Source organism: Misgurnus anguillicaudatus, chromosome 18, assembly GCF_027580225.2.
Source record: "Misgurnus anguillicaudatus chromosome 18, ASM2758022v2, whole genome shotgun sequence".
Taxonomy (NCBI): Eukaryota; Metazoa; Chordata; class Actinopteri; order Cypriniformes; family Cobitidae; genus Misgurnus; species Misgurnus anguillicaudatus.
Window position 1 is genome coordinate 14482431 of NC_073354.2, and position 21645 is coordinate 14504075.

At 40.2% G+C, this 21645-nt stretch overlaps 1 protein-coding gene across 3 annotated transcripts in view; it reads left to right on the forward strand.

Moving 5' to 3' along the window:
* Positions 1-1288: 1288 nt before the first annotated feature.
* cdh2 (cadherin 2, type 1, N-cadherin (neuronal)) overlaps positions 1289-21645 on the forward strand; it is a 49020-nt gene continuing 28663 nt past the window's right edge. For 2 of the 3 annotated variants that reach the window (XM_073855906.1, XM_073855909.1), the window contains exons 1-2: positions 1289-1490; positions 4131-4239. In XM_073855906.1, the coding sequence (XP_073712007.1) occupies positions 1443-1490; positions 4131-4239 (157 nt within the window). In that variant the 5' untranslated portion in view covers positions 1289-1442. Of the gene's footprint in view, positions 1491-2282; positions 2316-4130; positions 4240-21645 lie in introns of those variants that run through there. The other variant, XM_073855908.1, reaches the window with a different exon arrangement.

Genomic DNA, 21645 nt, shown 5'->3' on the forward strand with positions numbered 1-21645 from the left:
GGATTGTGAGAATATATCTCTGGTTACTTCCAAATTATTCATTAAGCAGCTAAATATGTGTGACTATTAGGTAGTCACTGTAATTAGTAATTCATAATGGACCAAATCACCATTTCGACCTCAATGAATTTGCCATTATTGTAAAGATAAAGCAAGGCACAAGGTAACACTTTTTAATATCTTTTCTAATGAGTTGATACAATGTTATAAGGGTGTAATGAAATAGCTTGCCGTTAAGTGGTTTTAGGACCATAATAAGATGAAAGGAAGATAATATTAAGGTTAATTGTTCTTTGCAATCCAGCTGGCAACTTTTAAAAAAACTCACAATTGCTTTGCGTTCAGAATTTGGCCGCTATTTTTAATAGCACGCTGAGATTGCACATGTCCAGTGCTATTAACTGGTCAACAATAAATTCAGAGCAACCATGGCAAAGCCAATGCAATGCTACTAATTCTCAGGCACCATTATTTTCAGACTTTTAGGTTTCTGAGAAATACATATAACTGGCTAATGTGTCTTTCTCTCTATCTCTTATCACTCCCTAAGTCAAGGCCAATCTATCTGACGTCACTTAGACAGACCGGCGGCTCTACGGATTGTGTGCATGCGTGTGTGTGTGTGCTCGTGTGTTTCGGCCGGCCGGTAATGATGAGCAGATGGTGGTGCGCGCTGATGACCGGAGACTCTCTCAGAGTGCACAGGACATCTGCTACGTAGACATTCGCTGCTGTCACGGGCAGTCCAAGTGCCAGCTTTCCGGCTCCTGTCGCTGCCTGTCAAGACAGTCGTGCCCACGAATAAGACATCACCTGTGCAAAATCCCTAATCAAATCTATTTAAATTGTCAATTGAAACTATTTAGGATAAGATGAGCAATGTAATACAAATGGGACTTTGTCAGATCAGCTTGCATTGAATTACTTGTATTTGCAACAATGTTGTTAACAATGCTTTCACAAGTAATGCATTTTTAAAGCAACCCACCACCAATATGAGCAATGTGCTTCTGATCCAGGAATTCTCAGTCCCTCCTGCCGATTAGTGGGCATTAAGGGGTTGGGTGGGGTTAAAGAAAGAAGATTTTCCTTTTGTTGTACCAAAACAGGCGGGGTCTTGTCTTCCTCACTGTGACTTCCGGAGGCTGAAGTGGGGTGACATAAGGAAAAGGAGACCCTTCTCCGGTCCACTAACACTAATTGCGGCTAGAGGGCGCTACTGGGCGAGCATCTCTGGTTGAACTGAGAGAGAGTGAGCTGAGCTTCAGTACCAGACTGTGAGCAGTACGGATCAGTGCTAGCAAGAGAGGGAGAGGGAGGAACGAATACGTCGCTTCATGCCGCCGCCGCTCCTGCTACCTTACGGAACATTATAACCCATCGGTCCTCACGGAAAACGACCAAACGCTATCGGTTTCTTCACAAAGGACGGAATTTAAACGATGTATTGTTCGGGAGGCGTGATGCTGGCGCTTCTCGCGGCTCTGCAGGTAAAATTCGGGGTCCGAACGGAAATGTACGCTTGGTAGCGATGCTGTCCTGCGTTTAACGGGATTTTGCATGGTGTATGAATGTTATTTGTGCTCTGTGTCTGATTATAGGTTCGTTTGATGCTGTAACATGTGTGCCTTTATTACAATTCAATGCTTATCTGTTCTAAGGATATTCAAATCGGGCGATAGTGCTTATCGATTGAATTCAATCCTATGCGTTTCGTTTGTCTGAATGGGGTAGGGGACTGGGTGTCGCATCTAGTATAATTCCTGCCTTGTTTTTGTATAACGTTACCAAATGTTTCCAAAAGCGACCCAACGTGCGTCGTTGCTACGATTTTATACATCGTGTAGCATACAGCAACGGTCCGCGGGTCAGCCCCCGTTAAACTGTCCCGTGCTGAAACGAGTCAGCACAGTCGCAGATGAATGCGGGTTTTTAAACGCGTTATCGCGTCGTTGATCAAGAGACAGGGAAGTTGCCCTCGGGTGGTGATTAGGTCAAAATGGTTCAGTTCCGAATGATGAAACAAATGTTACGATAATCGGTTAATGAACAGCTCGTTGATGCGAGCGTCGTCTTGCGCTGACTCCGCGCTGACCGCATCTCTTTTAGCTACTTCAAATCCCTCGTAACCCAAATAATTTGAAAAATCACTCTGACCTGAATCAGCGAGAGGAGAAATTAGCCGTGTTGTCAGGTTTGGGGTCTGCTGCCCTCGGAATTGCTGAAAATGCCTGATCAAGCAGAATTATCATTTTGAACGCAGACAGGGAGCAGTCAGTTGTTATATTGTTCAGCTGATGCTATATTTTCAAATGGTAGGTTATTACGTGATGACGGAACCAAACGTTTGAAATGCGCATATATAGTAGTAGCAATAAAGTTAACATTTGGCCAGCAGCCATTTGGCACGGGTTTGATTGTTGTTTTTAATTTGTGCTTCAAAGTAGCAGTTGTGATCTCGTAAATGTCGTGTAAGGGCGAGTTTTTTAAGTGGAACATAAATGTCGCGTTTTACCACCGCTAATGTTGTTTGCGCTTGTTTTCTAACGGTCCCACATGTTTAAAGCCCGCTGCTGTTCAGCGTGCTGGGGGGGATCGTTGCGCAGCGCATTCTTTCATAGAGAGAGAGAGCGCGCACGCGCGCGTCAGATTCAAATTCGAATTTTTAAACGACTTAAAGGTCGCGTGCTCATGAATCGCATTGTAATTTGATCAAGACACAGTAAATAAGCCATAAGTTGACCGGCTCTTGATCCGATTTCAGTGGGGCTTCTGCCTCGTCCCCGTTTGTTTCTCACTGATTTCTCATGTCAGCAGGGCCGCTGGTGCAGCTCCATCTAGTTTCATTCCCTCTGTATGGATGTGCCGAGGCAGCATATTGCTAAGCAATTGCTGACAGGACAGTTTAAAGTCAGAATTTCAAACGCACCCCTGTTAGTGCCAGGTTTATATAGGGACTATCATCAACTAAAGTACAGCTTGGTATAGCCTATCTGAAAATCTGATCAGTTTAATCATGTAAACACAAACGCTCACTGTTCTGCTGTGGTGGTTGATTTCTGTTTGAAGTAAAGCAAATGTTTGATCAATCGTTGTTTGCAGGAGGGCACAAGTCAGCATCTATAGGGCTAACAAGCAATTAACATGTTTGATAAATTGACTGTGCTGCTATTAACAAGCATGACCGGTCGTCTTCTTCCTTCCTCTGATCTTATTCCAAAACAAAGAGGCTGTTTCACGGTGGACGGCAGGACTGAACTCATCCTTTGATCTTTTAAAGCATCCACTAAAAGCTGTATACCTATTTGCACAGTGAGATGTCTTATGTATCAGATTCTAGCAGTCCAATAAGATGGATTGACTCAATGCAATTATGTTCATAGGGGTAGAGTGAAAATGAATGCGGCTTTGTCCTAATCGCTAGCCGTTGAACGGCCTAGGTGTGCATGCGCCTGTTTTAAGCGTAAGTCATAAAGGGGGATTTGTGACTTGTGTCAGAAGAGTACTTACACCAGCTGTGCGAGTGTGTGTGTGTTTGTGTTTTTATATGATAAGTGCTCCACCAGACCACACCGTTCTACGTGTAGCCCGGTCAGGTCTGCTTTTCTAACGTCTCACCCTCCTGACCTCATCAGTCTAATTACACCCACCTCAAAATAACAGATGCCCCGGTGCCACAGGAGGGCGGAGAGGAGGGGGGAGGAGGTATGGAAACCATTTGCTGCTATCCTTCGGGTAAAGCCGAGGGAATCAAGAAAAATGGAATTATTCGGGAAAATTGTCATGGTTATTGCTGCAAAGACCTTATTCAATTTAGCAGATCTGCCGTAAATGAGTTGGTAATCGGTGAAATACAATAGGATTGCTAATTCAAAGAGTTCATTTTGAATGTGATCGATGCTCTCGCCCGTTTTTGACGTCTCGTAGCCCCGCATTTCTTAAGCAGAGTTCTGCCTCATTTCCTCTGTTTACGGGGAAAGAGCGTGATGATCGTTACTTGCATCGATTCCTCTGGGGATTCTGAATATTTGGCTCTCGCCGTGGTGCATGTTGGCCCATGCTGAGGGGTGATGTTTATTAATCACCATTAATCAGGGGATTAATTTGTCTGTTGCTCCTTATTTTGGCAGGTGGCAGTCCAGGGCACAGGGGCGATGCTGTGTCAGCCGGGTTTCACGGAGAAAGAGTACAACGTCATCACCAGTGATCTCATCACTGAGGGACAAGCTCTGCTCAAAGGTAAACAAAGACGATGTTTCATTGATATTTTTTGCTAATGTTAAATTGTGTCAAGCGGGTCTTCACCAGGGCGTGGCTTCCACCCTGATTCTCTACAAGCGGCCGTTGGGAAGAGAGTGTCCGTCAGAAAGCGAGTGGAGGAGGGGCGATGCTTTATGTGTGTGTGTCAAAGAATGAAGAGGGGGAGGGAATTAAGTGTTAGGATTGCTTTAGCAGGGGGTGTTTATAGAGGGCAGCTCGGTGTTTTGGAGGAATGTGTTTGGAAGGGTCTCGGTGTGAAATATTTGGGGGGCTAAATCACCCACCCCCACTGTGGTGTCGCACACAGATGAAACCCACCCTGCGATCGATAACATTGATCAGAGCAGCCTAGCCCGTATTCATACAGTCAATCAATGGCACGGATCACACTCAGCAATCTCCGTGCTTTCAGCCAATCAGCTGTCTCCGAGTCCTGGCAGTAGGACATTTCTGCTGCGGTTGTAAACTTGGGAGGCCTTATAACATCTGTGCTTCATGTTTAATTGGTGCTGTGTAAAATGGGCAATACTACAAGTTTAACATTTCCAGTAGATAAACTAAACCAAACCACCAATTATAACCATTGTTCAAAATTCTCTCACGATAATATATACAGTATTACATTTTGGAACAAAGTATTTTGTTGTTAATTTAATGAGGCGAAAAGAGCTAGGGGAAAAGCTTTTTGTCTGGTTGGAAAGCATTTCGAGACTTTTTATATTAAAGTAAAATATTTTTCGTATTTGCATTTCGTTGACTTATTCATCAAGTGTTTTCGAGTTTTGAGCAAGATTACACTGTCCAGAGACACTCACAAATACACACAGCTGTGACAATTACTATATAAGTGATAACCTCCAGCTTAAAATTTCACACTGACAGGCGACATATCACACCCCGATAGGAATTTCCCAAGTGTGTGTGTATGTGTCAGTATCTGCTGATGGCCGAGTTTTCTAGGCTCACAAAGACCAGTCATTTGATCTCCCTGTTGACTCACTCATTCACTTCCTATGTCCTTTTTAGTAGAAAGGTGAACGATATCACGTTGCCCACGCAAACACAAAGCCGGGTATGATTTCATTACCATTTCAGGCCTCGCTTTAAAAAGCCTGTTTAGGTTGTAAGTCAACGTGAACTCTGTTACGCACAGTGGCTTTTGCCAATGGACATTGGAATTTGCAAAACACCATTTTTCTTTCTCCCCTTCCCTCTCTCTCTCTCCTCCCCTTCACTCTTTGTCCATCTCCCCCCCAACTGAGGATTGGGGGAGTCTCTTGTTAAACATGAGGAGGATGTTTTGTGTCCCTGACATTCATTCATCACATCCTTTTTAGGCAAATGACTTAGAGAAGAAGACTTTCCCTTCTCCCCTGCAGGCTCTTTTTCACTCTCTCTCCCCCTCAGATCCTCTTTTTCTTTTCAAGTGGGATACAGGAATGTACAGTTAGTGCTGTTTCAATGACCCGACTTCGTGATTGTCACCGAAAAAATGTGCTTATGCAGTCTTTGCTATTCCTTGAGAATTTTAATTCAGTTCTCCTAGGGCGAGATAATAAAACAAGTAAATCACTATATTTTTCATTTTTACTGAGAGGAGCCATCATTTGCCCAGCCAGCCTTTGTTGCCCAGTAGATTTTTTTGTGTAATAAAGTACAGTAAAAGTCTAATTGAAATATTCAAGGCTTATAAAGGTTACAAAGGAAAGTTTTTAGTTAAATAAATATAAGCGAAGATTATTTAAACAGATTCAAGAACATGAATCTAACTTAACTGTGACATTAAAAAAAGGACACTATCAAATCTCACTTTAGAATCTTAACAAAAGTGTTATCATAAAGATCAACTTGGTTTTTAGAAAACTTATTTTTTTAAGGATGCAACGAAACAACATTTCTGTGCCGATAATCTGCTGTTTTTGAACAATTGGCCGATGTTTGATTTTAGTTGGAAACTGTCTATACTGATTATAGGCCGATTTATCAGTTCATTCCTACTTATTATAAAGGGACACTCAACTTTTTTTGAAAATAGGCTCATTTTCCAGCTCTCCTTGAGTTAAACATTTGATTTTTACCGTTTTGGAATCCATTCAGCCGATCTTCGGGTCTGGCGGTACCACTTTTAGCATAGCTTAGCATCCATTGAATCTGATTAGACCGTTAGCATCGCGCTAAAAAAATAACCAAATATTTTCAATATCTTTCCTATTTAAAACTTGACTCTTCTGTAGTTACATCGTGTACTAAGACCGACGGAAAATTAAAAGTCGATATTTTCTAGGCCGATGCGGCTAGGAACTATACTTTCATTTTGGCGTAATAATCAAGGACTTTGCTGCCGTACCATGGCTGCAGCAGGTGCAATGATATAATTTACCAACTTTTAGTCTTAGTACACAATGTAACTACGAATGAGTTCGAAATAGTGAAAAATATCGAAACTCTTTAGTCATTTTTTACCGTGATGCTAATGGTCTAATCAGATTCAATGCATTATGCTAAGGTAAAAATCAGTTGTTTAACTCCAGTGGAGCTGGAAAACGTGTCTATTTTCAATAAAGTGGAGTGTCCCTTTAAAGTAAAATAGTATGTGCAATAAAATCATTGCAGATTGTTGCTTAACCACCAGCAAGAACATAAAAATTATATTTTTTATTTTAGATATATTAGCCATTATATGTCTTCCTTTTGGTTTTTCTTTTGGTCTTCTTAATCTCTCTCATTATTATTTTCCTCGTATCTTTGTAATTTCCTGAAAAGAGAAAGCCTTTGAAGTTTTATAATCTTGTTTTACTAGACATAGACGAGTCATTTTGTAGCTTTTCCTTTTTTGAAACACCTTACTAAATCCTCTTTAAACCAACGAATTTGTGCGAAATTCTCTCTCCCTATCGGCCTTCCTTGTTTTCACAGTTTTTGATCTGTGTTAAAGCAGGAGAGAACAGATGATCAGAGGAATGTGAGATGGCTGAGAGGTGATTACTGTATTGCTCACATACAACAGCGCACGTTGAAAGGCGGTGTTTGTTTTTGATGATTTCCGATCAGAGCGAACGAAACAGAACTTTCAGCGCTGCATGTTTTCGAGAACAAGTGAAAGAAAGGAGTAGAAAAACAATACTGAGTCAACACAGAGAGGGGGAGAAAGTGACGGAAACACAGTGAGTGTCTTCTTTGTCTGACCCATTTGGGGGCTCCTGGTCAACCAGTTGGACCAATCGGAGTGCGGCACGGAGGTCGTCAGCATGCGGTTCACTGCCCCTCAATGGGCTGACTGAGGTGGAATTAAAGAACGGTTACGGGAATACAGACCTTATTAGAGTTGCTGGGGGAGTGAGTGAAAAACAGAGAGAAAAAGAGGTGGGGGGATAAGTCGGGTGCACTTCTGGTGCTTTGTCCCTTTAGTGTTTCTTAAATTTAATATGAAGTACTTAATGAGCTGTCTAAAGATTACCAAGCGTGCTATTGTCTTATTTGTTAAACCAAAAATTCTTTGTTATGTGCGTCTTTGCATGTGATAATGAGCTGACACTCTTAATTAAAGAAAAATAGACAAAAACACAAGGGGTGAGAACAGTGTGGTACCATTATTGTTTACTAAGTTTAGTAGTTTACCACCAAAAATGTTCAGTTTTAATGTGTTTCATGAGTAACAGTGTAAGTTGGTATTTTGGCCTTTGCTGATATGTTTTAATAGATCAATATTTGTTTGATAAGACGAACAGGCACGCTTTAAATCCTGAGCTAGGGGCACAATACATATCCATGCATCTGTACAGATGTAGTTGATGTGCTTTAAAAACATCACCATCACCAGCTTTGTTGTTTTAGCAAAGTTTTAATGTCCATCCATATTAATTTTTACTCTTTTATTAAGATACAAACAGAAAATACAGGAAATATGTACACAAAATTAAAAACCATTTTCAAACTGAATGTCTTCTACAGGCATCTGTCAGTATTTAGTGTGACCTCTCTTGGAAACACATCTTGAGTTTTTTTGAAGAAACTGAAGTCATGAAGTCATTCGAATTAGAAATTAAGATTTAATTTCATTTAGGTTTAAGAGATCCTGCACCTGCCTCAAGTGGAAGGGGAGTTTACCCTAAAAACTTTACACCTCGATTTACATTTTTATACAGCTTTTAATACTATATACCCCTTTTCCATATTTTCTGGTTGTATTTTAATAAAGAGACTAAGAAATAATTATATATGATCACTATACATTTGCAAAAACAAACAAATCTAATGGTAGCATGGTGGCCTAAGACTTTTGCACAGTACTGTATATACAGTATATACATATATTGGGTCAGGTGTTTGAAAGACTAGCCAACTATACTGACCCAACCCTGGTGTGGAAAAGTACTGTTTGTTTAAAAATGGCTGTGAGTAAAACATGACTTTTCTGAAGCCCAAACGTCTGATCCTCATACGGTCAAAACTCTGTGCTTGACAAACTCTCTGTCTGTAGGATTTGACCACATGGACTTCATTATCCTAAATCGATCTAGCAAAACAAAGACCCTAAGAGTATTGATCAGAGCGTATGTGTGTGAGAGCTGATGTGCATGAGAAAGAAAGAAAGCAAGCAAGAAAGGATTAATTCTTGGGTGGTGAACCTGGGAGAGACCGAAAATAAACCTTCAGAGGGTTATAGTTTAATATTGTTTCAAAGCCTGACGCCCTTTTGGGTGGTCTGTACCAGACATTCCAGGATTACCGTGGACCACGAGATCAGGCGCTTTCTCATTAATGTCCGCGCGCATGTGCACCTGTTAATGTCGCGTTAAATTGCGGTAAAAAAGCACCGCAATGTTTCTTTAGTCAGCTGGTCTCAAGCTCTTTTACTGCGGGGGGAGGTATGGATCCCATCCAAAGTGACATCAGCCCTTGAGACGGATATTTTTAGAGAAGCACTTTGAGCAAAAGCACAAGCTGTGTTTTTGAAGAGCAAAGGATGACATCAGAAATGACCTGGGCCGTGTTTGTTGGTCATTGCCAAAAATCACAATAGAGGAATTTATGGACGGCCAAAACTTGCAGAATTCAGACTGCTCGGGGGTGTAGGAACACAGCGCAAACACAACCCAGACTCGGAATGCTTTCTGGCTTTTTCTCTCTATCTGTTACATGCATGTGTAAGCCCCTTTTGACTGTTGGAGGCTTATTATCGGGTGCTTTGGTGTCATAGCAACTGTCTGACTCTATTCTCACAAGCTTTTTGTTGTTGGAGGTCAGGTGACCCAAAAATTCTGTTGTCCTTTCATTTTCTGCATGACTTTCTTTATCATCCGCACGCACGCGCATCCTCTCGCATGCTTTACAAACACATTACGCAAGTTTATACGGGATGGCCTAGTTTCCGCTCTAAAGACGGATTCCTTCCAACTGTGCTGACTATATTGGCTCAAGAGGAGGGGTGGAGAGGAAAAAGAGGAAAATATGGGTGTGGCTTGTGTTTTCATACTCAAGTATGCTATTGATCATTTAATAGGATGCTTAAAGCGTTTAAGACATAATTTACACGTTAATGGCCTTTAACCACAGGAAACAGGTGATTATGTGGCGTGTATGCTGAGCACAGCGGGGTTACGCGGTAAGGCTAAGAGATCCTTATCGGACCGCCATCCCTCGCTCCGCATATGAGTGAGTGTTTATGCAGTAAATCCAGCTACAAAAGGCAGTTTTTGTGCTTACTGTGTTATGGCATGGTGACCGCAGCTAAACAAGCCTGCGGTTCAAAAGCCCACTGCTCAAATCTCTCCCACACACACACCGGTCAGTTCTGCTGACCTCTACGTGCCAGAAGTTTGAGGTTGGGTGCATGCCTGGGTGACTGTGCGCAGGATCAGTATGAGAATGCGGGGGTGGCTGAACTACACTGAAGTCTGGTTTCAATCAGCAGTCAGGGGCTTTCTGTAAGGGAAGGGGGTGTATGATGGAGTGATATGGAGGTTCACTTGAAAGTTCAGTGTGGAATGAGATGAGGAAGGCAATGTTGCCAAATATAGTTGTTACCGTGTTTGACGTCCGGATGGGGCATAGTGGTTGAGAAGTTCATCGGTTAGGTTGAGTAGCTGGTATGGTATAGTAGTATAAAATAGTACTTTATTCATCTCCTAAGGGAAATTTAGGTGTTACAGCACTATATAGCAATCACAGAGTAGGAACTAACAATAGAAAATAAAAAATATCTGATGCAATACAAGAATAAATAAATACATGGGTAACACTTTACAGTAAAGTTGTATTTGTTTGTTTGTTTGTTTGTTTGTTAACCCTTTTTTAACTAGCGCAGCCCTTTTTGAGTGGGGGGTTGGTGAAAAGGTGATATACACCTTTAAATTAATATAACTCTGGCATTTTTTTTTTTTTTTTGGTCTAGAAGCCTAATTTTGGTTTTAATTTTGGTAATTTTTGGTTTTAAAGAAGACACGGTTTTTAGGGAAGTGTCTGGAGGTGAATTTTTTTTTTAAGCAGTTTACATTTATTTGTAATAAATGAAAATGCAATATAGTATAATTTTTAATACATAAAATTTTCAAAAAACTGAGGTTTGTGCTGGTTTGCTTTGAGGTTTGCTGCATACTTGTGTCACAAATGAATAAATTACAGTTACTGAATTATTATTACTGCTAAAAGGTTTTGAAATATGAAAACTACATTCTTAGACCTTTCCAACAATATATAATTTGTCGTGATAGATTAACATTTACATAGAAAATATTGAAATAAACGTAGGTGTCCCGCTCACGGGACAGCGCCAATTAACGGGTTAAGATATGTCAGTGCAAGATGTTTTAAATGCATGCAGCTCAAACATGCATTTTAGTCTGGGACTATAAGCCTTGTCCAGGAAACTGCCCAAGTATGTGTAATGTGGGATGTTCATCAAGCAAAATCAGCCAGACTCGAAAATAAATAGTTAGAAGACAATGTAACCCAGAGACTGAAAGCAAGAAAGGTTGGAAACAAATTACTAGGAGATTTGTTTGTTTTGTTCATTTTAGATGGCGGTTGTGAATCCGTGAATCATTCCCAAATCCTGTTAGCGCGGTGCAGTTACATAGAAAGGCAATTATGATGTCATCAATAGCATCACAATGATTCACTGTACTCGTAAACAAAACAGCCCCATGCTAAAACAGCCCTCTGAATAGAGCAGCGCTCATCCGCGCTTCTCGCCTGCGTGTGTGTAGATGCACGACTGCAGCCGAGGTCTATTTCATGCTCTGCCAAATCTCTTCTTATTCCACCCTGCAAAGGGAAGATATGGGACACACTCCTAGCATTCCCTGTGTGTTGGATGGAAGTGTGTATGGTTTTGAATGTCTGTCTGCGGCTCTTTAAATGCTTTATTAGTGTTTATGTTGCCTTGACTTGTGGCATGTGCGGCTACCGCAGACATGTCAACAGTTCGCGTACACGCTCGCATGCATCAACTCACATTCCGGTGAACCCACCAGACGTCGCCCGTCACCCCATTCTTTCATGTCTCTGTCTCGCCACTCATCCGAAACACCCTCCCCCCACCCCTAATCCGGCTGGTATTTGTGTTATACTAATCTTTATCCATAAAGGGTTACAGTTGTTGGCATGATCACGTATGGGTTATTAATACCTAAAGGCCGTTTATTTGATAATGGTGAATGATGAGGTGATCTGTCCCTAATAGCATCTGACCATAAGGTTGCGTTTCCTGTTAGCACGTGATTGTGTGTGTCAGTTTGTGTGTGTGTGTGTGTGTGTGTGTGTGTATAGACATATTATGCCATCAAGACCGACTGGTTGACAGCTGTAAGTACATCATTCCCCCGCCTCGACTTTTAGGATAAGCCAAGATCGGCATGTCTCAGACCAATGCGTCATTTTTTCCCCTTCTGTGTAAGTGTGTGTGTGTCTGGGGGTTCGCTTAGCTATAGTTTGGGCGCCAACAACCAATGTCTGTTTTTAGGGATGTCATTGTATAAAAAAAATATTCACATTCACATAATCATGTTTTTCTCTTAAAGGTGCAGTGTGTAATTTTTTGAAGATTTTATTATTATTTAATAATTTAATTAAAGATTATTATTATTATTATTATTATTATTTATTATTTAGATTTTATTTAGATAAAACATATTTAAGTATACAAAGTAGTGCTGTTGGTTAGCCGGCTTATTTTTTTAGGTTTAATTACACAGAATTATATAATAAATTAATGTATTTTATAAAATGTCATAAAATTGGCCCCCATTTTGAGAACCACTGTTCTAAAGCATTTAATAATCGTGGTTTATGTTAATTTCAGCATTGAATACATGTTTAAAGGTGCAGTGTGTAATTTTTAGAAGGATCTCTAGACAGAAATGCAAAATAATATACAAAACTATATTATCAGGGGTGTATAAAGACCTTTTTATAATCAACCGTTATGTGTTTATTGCCTTAGAATGAGACGTTTTATCTACATACACAGAGGGTCCCCTTACATGGAAGCCGCCATTTTGTGCTGCCATGTTTCTACAGAAGCCCTTACTGGACAATGTGCACAAAAAAGTTGTCTCCAACGATGACATGTTTGTCCGGTGGCGTCTGCCGTAGATTCTCTATGTGTTTCAAAAGCAAGAGGTGAGCAGTGGACTGAGCCGTTGGTTTCAATTCACAACCTCACCACAAGATGCTACTAAAATTTACACACTGCACCTTTAAAATCAAAAGTTGTAACTGTTAACATTAGCTAATGCGCTGTAACATGTATAATTGTATTGGCATTAACCAACATAAAAAATGCTGAAAACCGTATTGCTCATTGTTAGTTTATGTTAGCAATACATACATTCTTATTGTAAACTTACCAGCTATTGTGTAGCAGCTGTTATAAGCTTTATATAAAAGCCGCATTCACCCAGGGTAGGTTTTGCTGCTCCTGACCTACTTTTCATAAACGTACTAAATAATGTTCTAATGAAAAAAAATATCCATATGCTGAAAGGTTTGTGCGAGGGTTAGGTTTAAGGGCTATAGCATATCATCTGCTCTAAATAAAAACCATAGATAACTGTGGTATGTCCTCATTTAGATAAGGTAAGGAAACGTGTGTGTGTGTGTGTGTTTATACAGGAGTCCAGATAGAGAAGAGACAGCTGGACTGGCTTGTGTCCATCTCTGGTGCGGTTCAGGTTACTGCAGTATCTGAATGAATGCTTCTCCTTGTTATTATTACACACTTCCCCTCATTTTCCTTCCCTTCACACCTTTGGTTGTGCTATCAGCTCACTCGTCTATTTAGGTGTGTCAGCGGCTAAGTGAGGGAAGGGAGTGTGAAGTTGAATTTTTGCCTTTCCCGTAAGATGGAGGGATATATTTGGATCAGGGTAAAGCCAGCATGACCTTAATTCAGGACAATGGATCGCAGCTGTGCCTGATACGGGTCGGCTTTTTTACCAACAGGAGAGGAAGGCGACAGCTATTAAAAATGATTTCTCTGGTGTTTAATGAGAAAGGACATTAGCTGGTGCAGGAGTTAGTGGGTGCGGGAGGTGATAATTGGACCGGCTCATGTGATTTCTCTTCTTATCCTTAAAGGAGCAGATCACCCGAAAATGAATGGGCATCATTTACTTATCCCCGTGCTTTCAACATGAATTGTTCTCGTTCTTCCCTAAAACAACAAAGAAGGTGTGAGATGCGAGGCAGGATGTCCGAGCAGCTCTTTTTTATACAATAGAAGTGGTTGGTGATGTGGTGAAAGCATTAAATGTTGTGAGTGTGTTGTGTGTTAAATGTTAGTTGTGAAATACTGTAAAGGAGATTTACGGTTAGTAAGGACTTTAATGACTCACACACTGGTATTGTCTAGTTTTCCGGTTCATAGAAGACAGAAAATAAGGTAACAACATGAGGGTGATGATGATCAAATTTTAATTTGTAAAACAGCAATCGGTGGGAAAAATCTGTTAATAGGACATTCCTTCGAGGGCCCATCTGAAGATCCTCAAGCGATGACATCATCTCAGTCTGTCTGTCTTTCTTTGTCTTGATCTCTCTCTCCTCCCTCTCTCTCCTCATGTCTCATCCTCCCTGATATTCCAGTCTTTGTGTTAGATTGTCTCCTTTGAAGCATCGTTTACTAGCGTACACTCTCGCAGGTTTTTACACAAAGCCGTTCCTCAAAGCAGAGTGCTTTTGTGTCTTTTGTTGACTCCCCTCTTCCAAGCCCCACTTTTATTTCGCTATCACCTTTCGGTCTTTTATTGCAGGCTACTCTATCACCTGTGCGAATTCCTCGTTTTAATACGGTACCGCCCATGCGCAGCAGCGCTCTTTAAATGTCCAAGCACGAGATCTGTTTTAACAGACCATCACGACTGTGCCGTTACAGCGTTTCCCGTACGGCCGTAGAGGTGAGAGAGTGGTCTTCCCTCCAGCGAGATTTATTGGCCCCATATTGATGTCCTTGGGCGTTGCCGATTGATTTGACATGGCCGACATTGTTTCGCGAGCCTGGGGGGAGGGTGTTTTGTGCAAGCATGCGGCCGAATGAAACTCTATTCCTGCCCTTTTCAAAAAGCCTTCCCTTTTGCTCCCGAGCTAGAGGCCTTTGGGGTTGTCAGGGGCGACCAGCATGGCGCTAGGCAACCTGGCCTAATTCGTCCCATTTGGCTGAGCGCAGTTGTGCAGGGAGCATTGTTCCTGAGTCAACAGAAAACTAGCTCGTAAAAGAGCGAGGCGCAAACGTGCCCGCACAGCCAGAAACATCTTCAAGTTTTTCAAATCAAAAGCGTATGCTCGTCTGGAATGGATGTTTGATAGTTTTGCGAGCATGTAACATCTGCACACAGTTATGTAATTCGAGAATTTTGAAATACAATGCTTATTTTTCTTTTGCTCAGTTGGCGATAATCCTGACACACACACACACTATATAGTACGCATACCCCCTGGTATTCACACACATATCAAAGTACTAAGTCCGCCCTTGTCAGTAATACTGTATCCTACTGTCTCTCCAGCTGTCACCATTCGCACACACAGAAGCTGACATACTTCTGCTAGCAGACATAAATTACACCAGGAACAAAATGAGATCATTATTTCATCGGTTTAAAGATGCGTACAAGTCACCCTATAACGAAATGCACGTGTAAATTTGCCTTTCTCTACAGGCAAAGACAAATCGCTGAGGCTCACACACACACGCGCACACTCCTACTGCGGGTTTGCTTATCTGGGTCAGCGCCTGTACAAATCTCATTACACTCCGGTCTGCCATTCTGATGCATTATGGGTAACGTAGTTGTGACCCAGTATTTCACACAACACCTTGCACGTCGGTACGAGCATTACTTTCTGTCTGTTTCCTGTCGGCACGAAACTCAATTTGCCGTAGTTCACTGCAGGTATAATCTTTCTCTCGCCATCTCTCACAGTCCTTTAGTAAAACGCTAAAGTATTGAGTATCTCACAGAGGGGTGTCGGTACGGAAAGTCGATCTCCATTGCTCATTTCGCGCTGTACGGGTGTATTTCAGACCTCCGAAGTCTCACCGGAATCATGTTTCATATGATACAGTGATACGTTTACGCATATCACTGTCGCACCTGAGGACAGGTGCTTCACTTTCTCACACACCCACTGCCGACAATTGCTCGCTGTATCGTTGTATTTCTGGTTTCACAGTAAGGATGTTTCTTCCTGAACTGCAGGATGTAATGGGCATCTGTTACAAACAGAAGGTTATGGATTTCTGCTGGAGAAGAAATCGATATCCACAATTCTCTATCCTCACCACATTCAAGTGTGTTGGAGTTTGTCTGTGTAATGGGAAAAGTGGCTCGTTCACAATTTCGTTTGCTTTGTAGAAGTCTCTATGCAGATTTTTTGGAAGAAATGTTAGAGAAGATCGTTCCTTCGGGGTCAAATACTAACTTGATTCTTCCCAATGTTTTGGGTTTTGTGTTACACTATCTCTTTGAATCTTCCAATGTCTTTGTTTGTTTTGTTTTTGTTTGCGAGACTGCACCTTTATTGACACAGCTCCGCCAGACACGGTTTTATCACCCTCGCTGCACAGTAAGATACTGTGTCAGATGAAGAGATCAAAAAGTAAGAAGCACTCAAAAAGAAACAACGCAATGAATTTAATCAGGGCTTGAGCTCAAATCACTGTTATTTTCCAGGAATTCTAGATTCAAGAAAGTCTAATCCCGCTTTTGATTTCTTTTGTTTTGTTTCAATCTGTGTTTTTTAAATACAGATTAAAAAGCTTCGCAAATAAATGCGCCCGACACGCACATGCCAACAGGTACAAAGATGTTTGTAGAAGGATTGAGATTATAAAATGTGTAAGTCTCTATTGTGGATTACAATGCATCTGTGTGTTATGCGCCACAGACTTTTGTTCAGTACGAAAGACATATTGCGGTACGGTTTGTTGAGCAATCTTGGTAAATGACATGTATTCAGGGCTGTAAAAGAGCATGCAGATGTTTGTAATTATTTCACGTCAGTCTTTCTGATAAACAATGAAGAGCGATTGCAGTGGTCAGTCTTACCCAAGAGAGTTTTCAATCACTCTACGCACACATATATCTCATATTAGTCTTTATCAACCTCTAATTAATGATTCCTATTCCTTACCATTCATTTCACTTCCACTTCCAAACCGGCAAGTGCATGTGTAAGTTTGCAAGTTCATAATCCCAAAATAAATATTAGTCATTAGAGCCTTTCTTATACTTCCTTTTAAAGCTGGTTCTCATTTTCTCATGAAAAATATCAGGGGGGTTTAAAAATAGTCTTTCCCATGCAACTGATTAAACTAAATATAGATGATTCTAGTGCAAAATTATAGCGGTTAGATTTTTCTCTTGAATCAAGTAAAACTTCCTAAGATGAAAAAGTCTTGTATGTATAGTAAGTGAATCATACAGTAGGTTTGGTCTGGATAATTCAAAAGCGAATCACTTTCAATATGAGGGACTTCAAGTTGCGCAAATGGCTGGAAATGACATGGAAATGCATTGGTCTAAAGGTCTGGTTTCTGTTTGATGTGCTTTTCTTGTACAGCGAGTCAACATGTTTATTTTGTTATAGAACAATACATTCGAACCCCTCCCTGAATTAATTCACTTTTTCTTTGTAAACAGTGTGCTTTGTCCTGGAAGATGTGTGCAATAGATCAGTCTTGTTTTGTTGGGTAGTATCTCGGTCAGATATTATTTTGTATGATTTTTAAAGTCTTAGTTTTGGCCCCACTAAATACTGATTATTGAGATTCTTGCTTCAGATCACTTTCTAAGCATGCAAGATGTAAATAGACTGATGCTAAAGAGATCACATGAACTCAAAAGGCACTTTATTCTTCTATATATATACAGTACTGTGCAAGTCTTAAGGGGATCGCACACCGGCGGCCACGCAGCTCAGCGCCACGCCGTTCTAAAAAAATCGAACACATTGTTTTCTATGAGTAGCCTCCAGGTGGCGCCTGTCCGCGCCGCCCAGCTGTGACTCAGGAACTTGCTCAAATCCCTGCCGCACCACACAGTGCCACTCACATAGTTTAACATTAAATGACATCATATTTGTCCCAAATCATTAACGATTAACATTGGCTGCTAACGTATATTTTCGTATATAGACGTATATAGACGCTATCTGACGAATCTTGCACTATTTAATGTGCACTTCCGGTTTATAATACCTCCGAGTTGTCCTAGACGCGACTCGATGCGGCGTGGCGCGACACTGAGCTGCGCGGCCAGTGTGCGACCCCCTTTAGGCCACCATGCCACAATTAGATTAGTAGTTTTTGCAATGTTATAGTGATCATATATAATTGTTTCTAAGTAATTTTAAGTGTGTACATTTTAGAAGGAACTTTTGACAGCAATGCAATATAATATAGATAACTATATTATCAGTGGTGTATGAAGACCTTATATAATGAGCTGTTATGTTTTTTATTACCCTAGAATGAGCCATTTTATCTACATACACTGCGGGTCCCCCTACATGTAAGCCGCCATTTTGCTCCGCCATGTTTCTACAGAAGCTCTGAATGGAGAAACTGCTCTACAGAGCGCGTTTGTCACTACGTTGTCTCAGATGATGACATGTTTGTCCTGTGACTGCTATCGTAGCTTCTCTATGTGCTTCGAAAGGGAGGGGCGCAATTCGCAACCTCACCACTAGATGCCACTAAATTCTACACATTGCACCTTTAAACCTAAATGAAATTAGATCCTAAAGAAATTTATCTTTTTACTTCATTCTGCTAAAAAATGCTCAAGATGTGTTTAGTGCCAAGAGAGGTCACACTAAACACCGACGATGCCTAAAGAAGACATTTAGTCCTGAATTTTTTTTTATACATATTTCCTGTGTTTTAGTTTGTATCTTAAAATAGATTGAAAAATAAATATGGATGGACATTAAAACTTCTGAAACAACAAGACTGGTGGTGGTGGCCTAAGACTTTTGCACAGTACTGTATACTATATCTTCTCCTCATATATTCATGTTCTGTTAAATGTGAGTTTTTTTTAAGTATGTAGTTGTATTACAGCATGTACAGGACAAAGGAAAGAAGACTCCTACTGTAATGTCTGTCCATTCATGCGACAAATTTCGTGACCCAGTCCGTGTCCCCAAAAGCAACATTGTCACAAAAGCAATTTCCTGCGTTTTCAAACCTAAATAAAGCTAATTCACACGGATGTTTGGTCACACAGTATAATAGACTCCATTTAACTGTATATTTTCTGGGGAAAAAAATGCTGCACAAAGTGAACAGCGTGTAAAACGCGATTATTCTTAATAATGTTTTTTTTCTTGTGGTTTGTAGTTACACATCATTACGATTTAAGTAAATCGACATTAAAGTGTAAAAGTGCATTCTATAAATGGTATTACAGAAATAAGCCCAAAATAGACACATGCAAAATTGCTTTATTATGGAGGCATTTTGCAGCGACACGGTCTGATGTGTTTTAAACTATTTGTGGTTAATGGTGAGAGGTGAAGGTAGTGAACCGCATCTGGATATATGCATATTGTATGCTTAATTTTTTTAGAAGGAATATTAAGTTTAACTGCTGGGATGCCCATAAAGGCTTAAGATATGCTTGACAATTAGACAAAGATTATGAACACAATACATTTGTAAGGTAACGGTGAAAATGTGTTTTTGTATGTGTGTGTGGTTATGTATGAAAAATCTGCAATGGAATGCACAGCACAGTTAGATTTTTTTTTCTCACCCGGCATGCGCCCCTGCCATATGCCGAATGTTTGTGCATGGTCATAAATCCTACATTCATAGTCTAGCTAGGTCAGAGGTTATAATTGCATTGCACGCATGCATGTTTGCACAAACATACACACTGAGCTTTATGACCATACTTAAAAATGAATGATTGAAAAGTGCTTTTAATTTATGATGCAGAAGTTTGTGAGTGGCAGGAATTATACAGCAGGAATGTTTCATTTGTGTGCCTGTTCGCCTGATCTTTTGCTATTAATAAGTAAAGTTAACACATTTTAGGTGTCAATGTTGCGTCTAGTATTTTGTTGTACTGTGATTATTGCCAATTATTTGCCTGTTTATGTATAACACATTAGTGCACAACTTATACAAGTGCCAAGCCATTTGCAGAAATTCAAATTTTATTCAAATGTGCACCTATGTTAGCACGAAGCAACCAAGTGACACTTAAAAAACGCTGTGGTGGCATCGTTGTGCAGCAGGAGGTATACCGTAGTACTGTGATTACTACCATAGTACTTTACAGCATATATACGTTCCATTGTTTATGGAAATTACATTACCATATAGTACTCATTAAATTGCCACGTTAAAAGGTATTTTAAAGAGTACCAATGTACTTTCTGCATCTTTTTGTTGGTGGACTCGACTGTGTGATATTTCTGTTACGTCAGACGATGTGAACAAATACAGTGAATGAAATACAGCATCATGTTGCACTGACAACACATTATATTGATGTGAAAAAGAAAATGAGTGTAATATCAGTGTTCTCTCTACATGCGTTCGAGTGTGTATGCATTTGCATGTGATCAAGTCATTTAACAGGTCGAGATTGAGCTTAATCAGGCGTGATATTCGCCATGTTCCTTTGATCTAAATTAAAAATCTGAACAAACGAGGAACGAGTGAAGAGGATATTTTAAGAGGGCTGATGTGAAGGGAATAAGCTATAACTGAAGTCATGTCCTCGCTTACTGTTACAAAATGGGTTGAGCAAATATACTTAGTCGTTAGATATAGTATACTACTATTTCAAAGCTCAGGGTCACTTCACTGAAACACAGTTTTGCATGGTCTTAAAATCCTTTTAGTTTGAAGACCTATTTCTGAAATTGTTAAAGGGGACATTTCACAAGACTTTTTAAAGATGTAAAATAAAATTTTGGTGTCCCTAAAGTACATATGTGAAGTTTTAGCTCAAAATACCCCACAGATAATATATTTTCAGAATGCATGTTAAAATTGCCACTTTGTAGGTGTGAGCAAAAAAAGGTGTACGTGTCCTTTAAAATGCAAATGAGTTGATCTCTGCACTAAATGGCAGTGGTGTGGTTGGATAGCGCAGATTAAGGGGGTGGTATTATCCCCTTATGACATCACAGGGGGCGCCAGATTTCAATGACCTATTTTTCACATGCTTGCAGAGAATGGTTTACCAAAACTAAGTTACTGGGTTGTTCTTATTCACATTTTCTAGGTTGATAGAAGTAATGGGGACCCAATTATAGCACGTAAATATGGAAAAAGTCAGATTTTCATGATCTGTCCCCTTTAATTTAGTTAGTATGTGGAAAAAATATAATTGTGGCATACACTTAAAAAAAAACATGACCAGTATTGAAGAAAACAGCCAATTAAAGCCCAGCATAGATGGGGGACTCCTTCAATAAGCTTTAAAAGCATCTCAGGATGACACCTCAAGAAGCTAATATTAGAATATAACATAGTTTAGATTTTATTTTTTACAGTTTCCGTAATTACATTACATTACTTTTATTCTGGAATGAAATAAAATAATAAAAAATAAATAAGTGACCCCAATCTTTTGAAAGATTGTGTATTTTTGAATCATAGGGTGAGGTGTAGGTTTGCAATGTGATCGATGTGAATTGATAATGGAAATGATCAAGTACAAATAGTATTATTGATACCTCTATCTGTAATGTTACTCTATATTAGATTGCAAAACTTCTAAGTTAAAAAGGCTACAGGACAAAGCTGCAATGTAAAAATATAATGGAAATACTTTATACTGAACTCTTTAGAGAAGCTCATGAGAATATACTTTAATGCGGTCATATCGACACGTCCAGATGCTGTTTAATGCTTGTGAGAGCTGG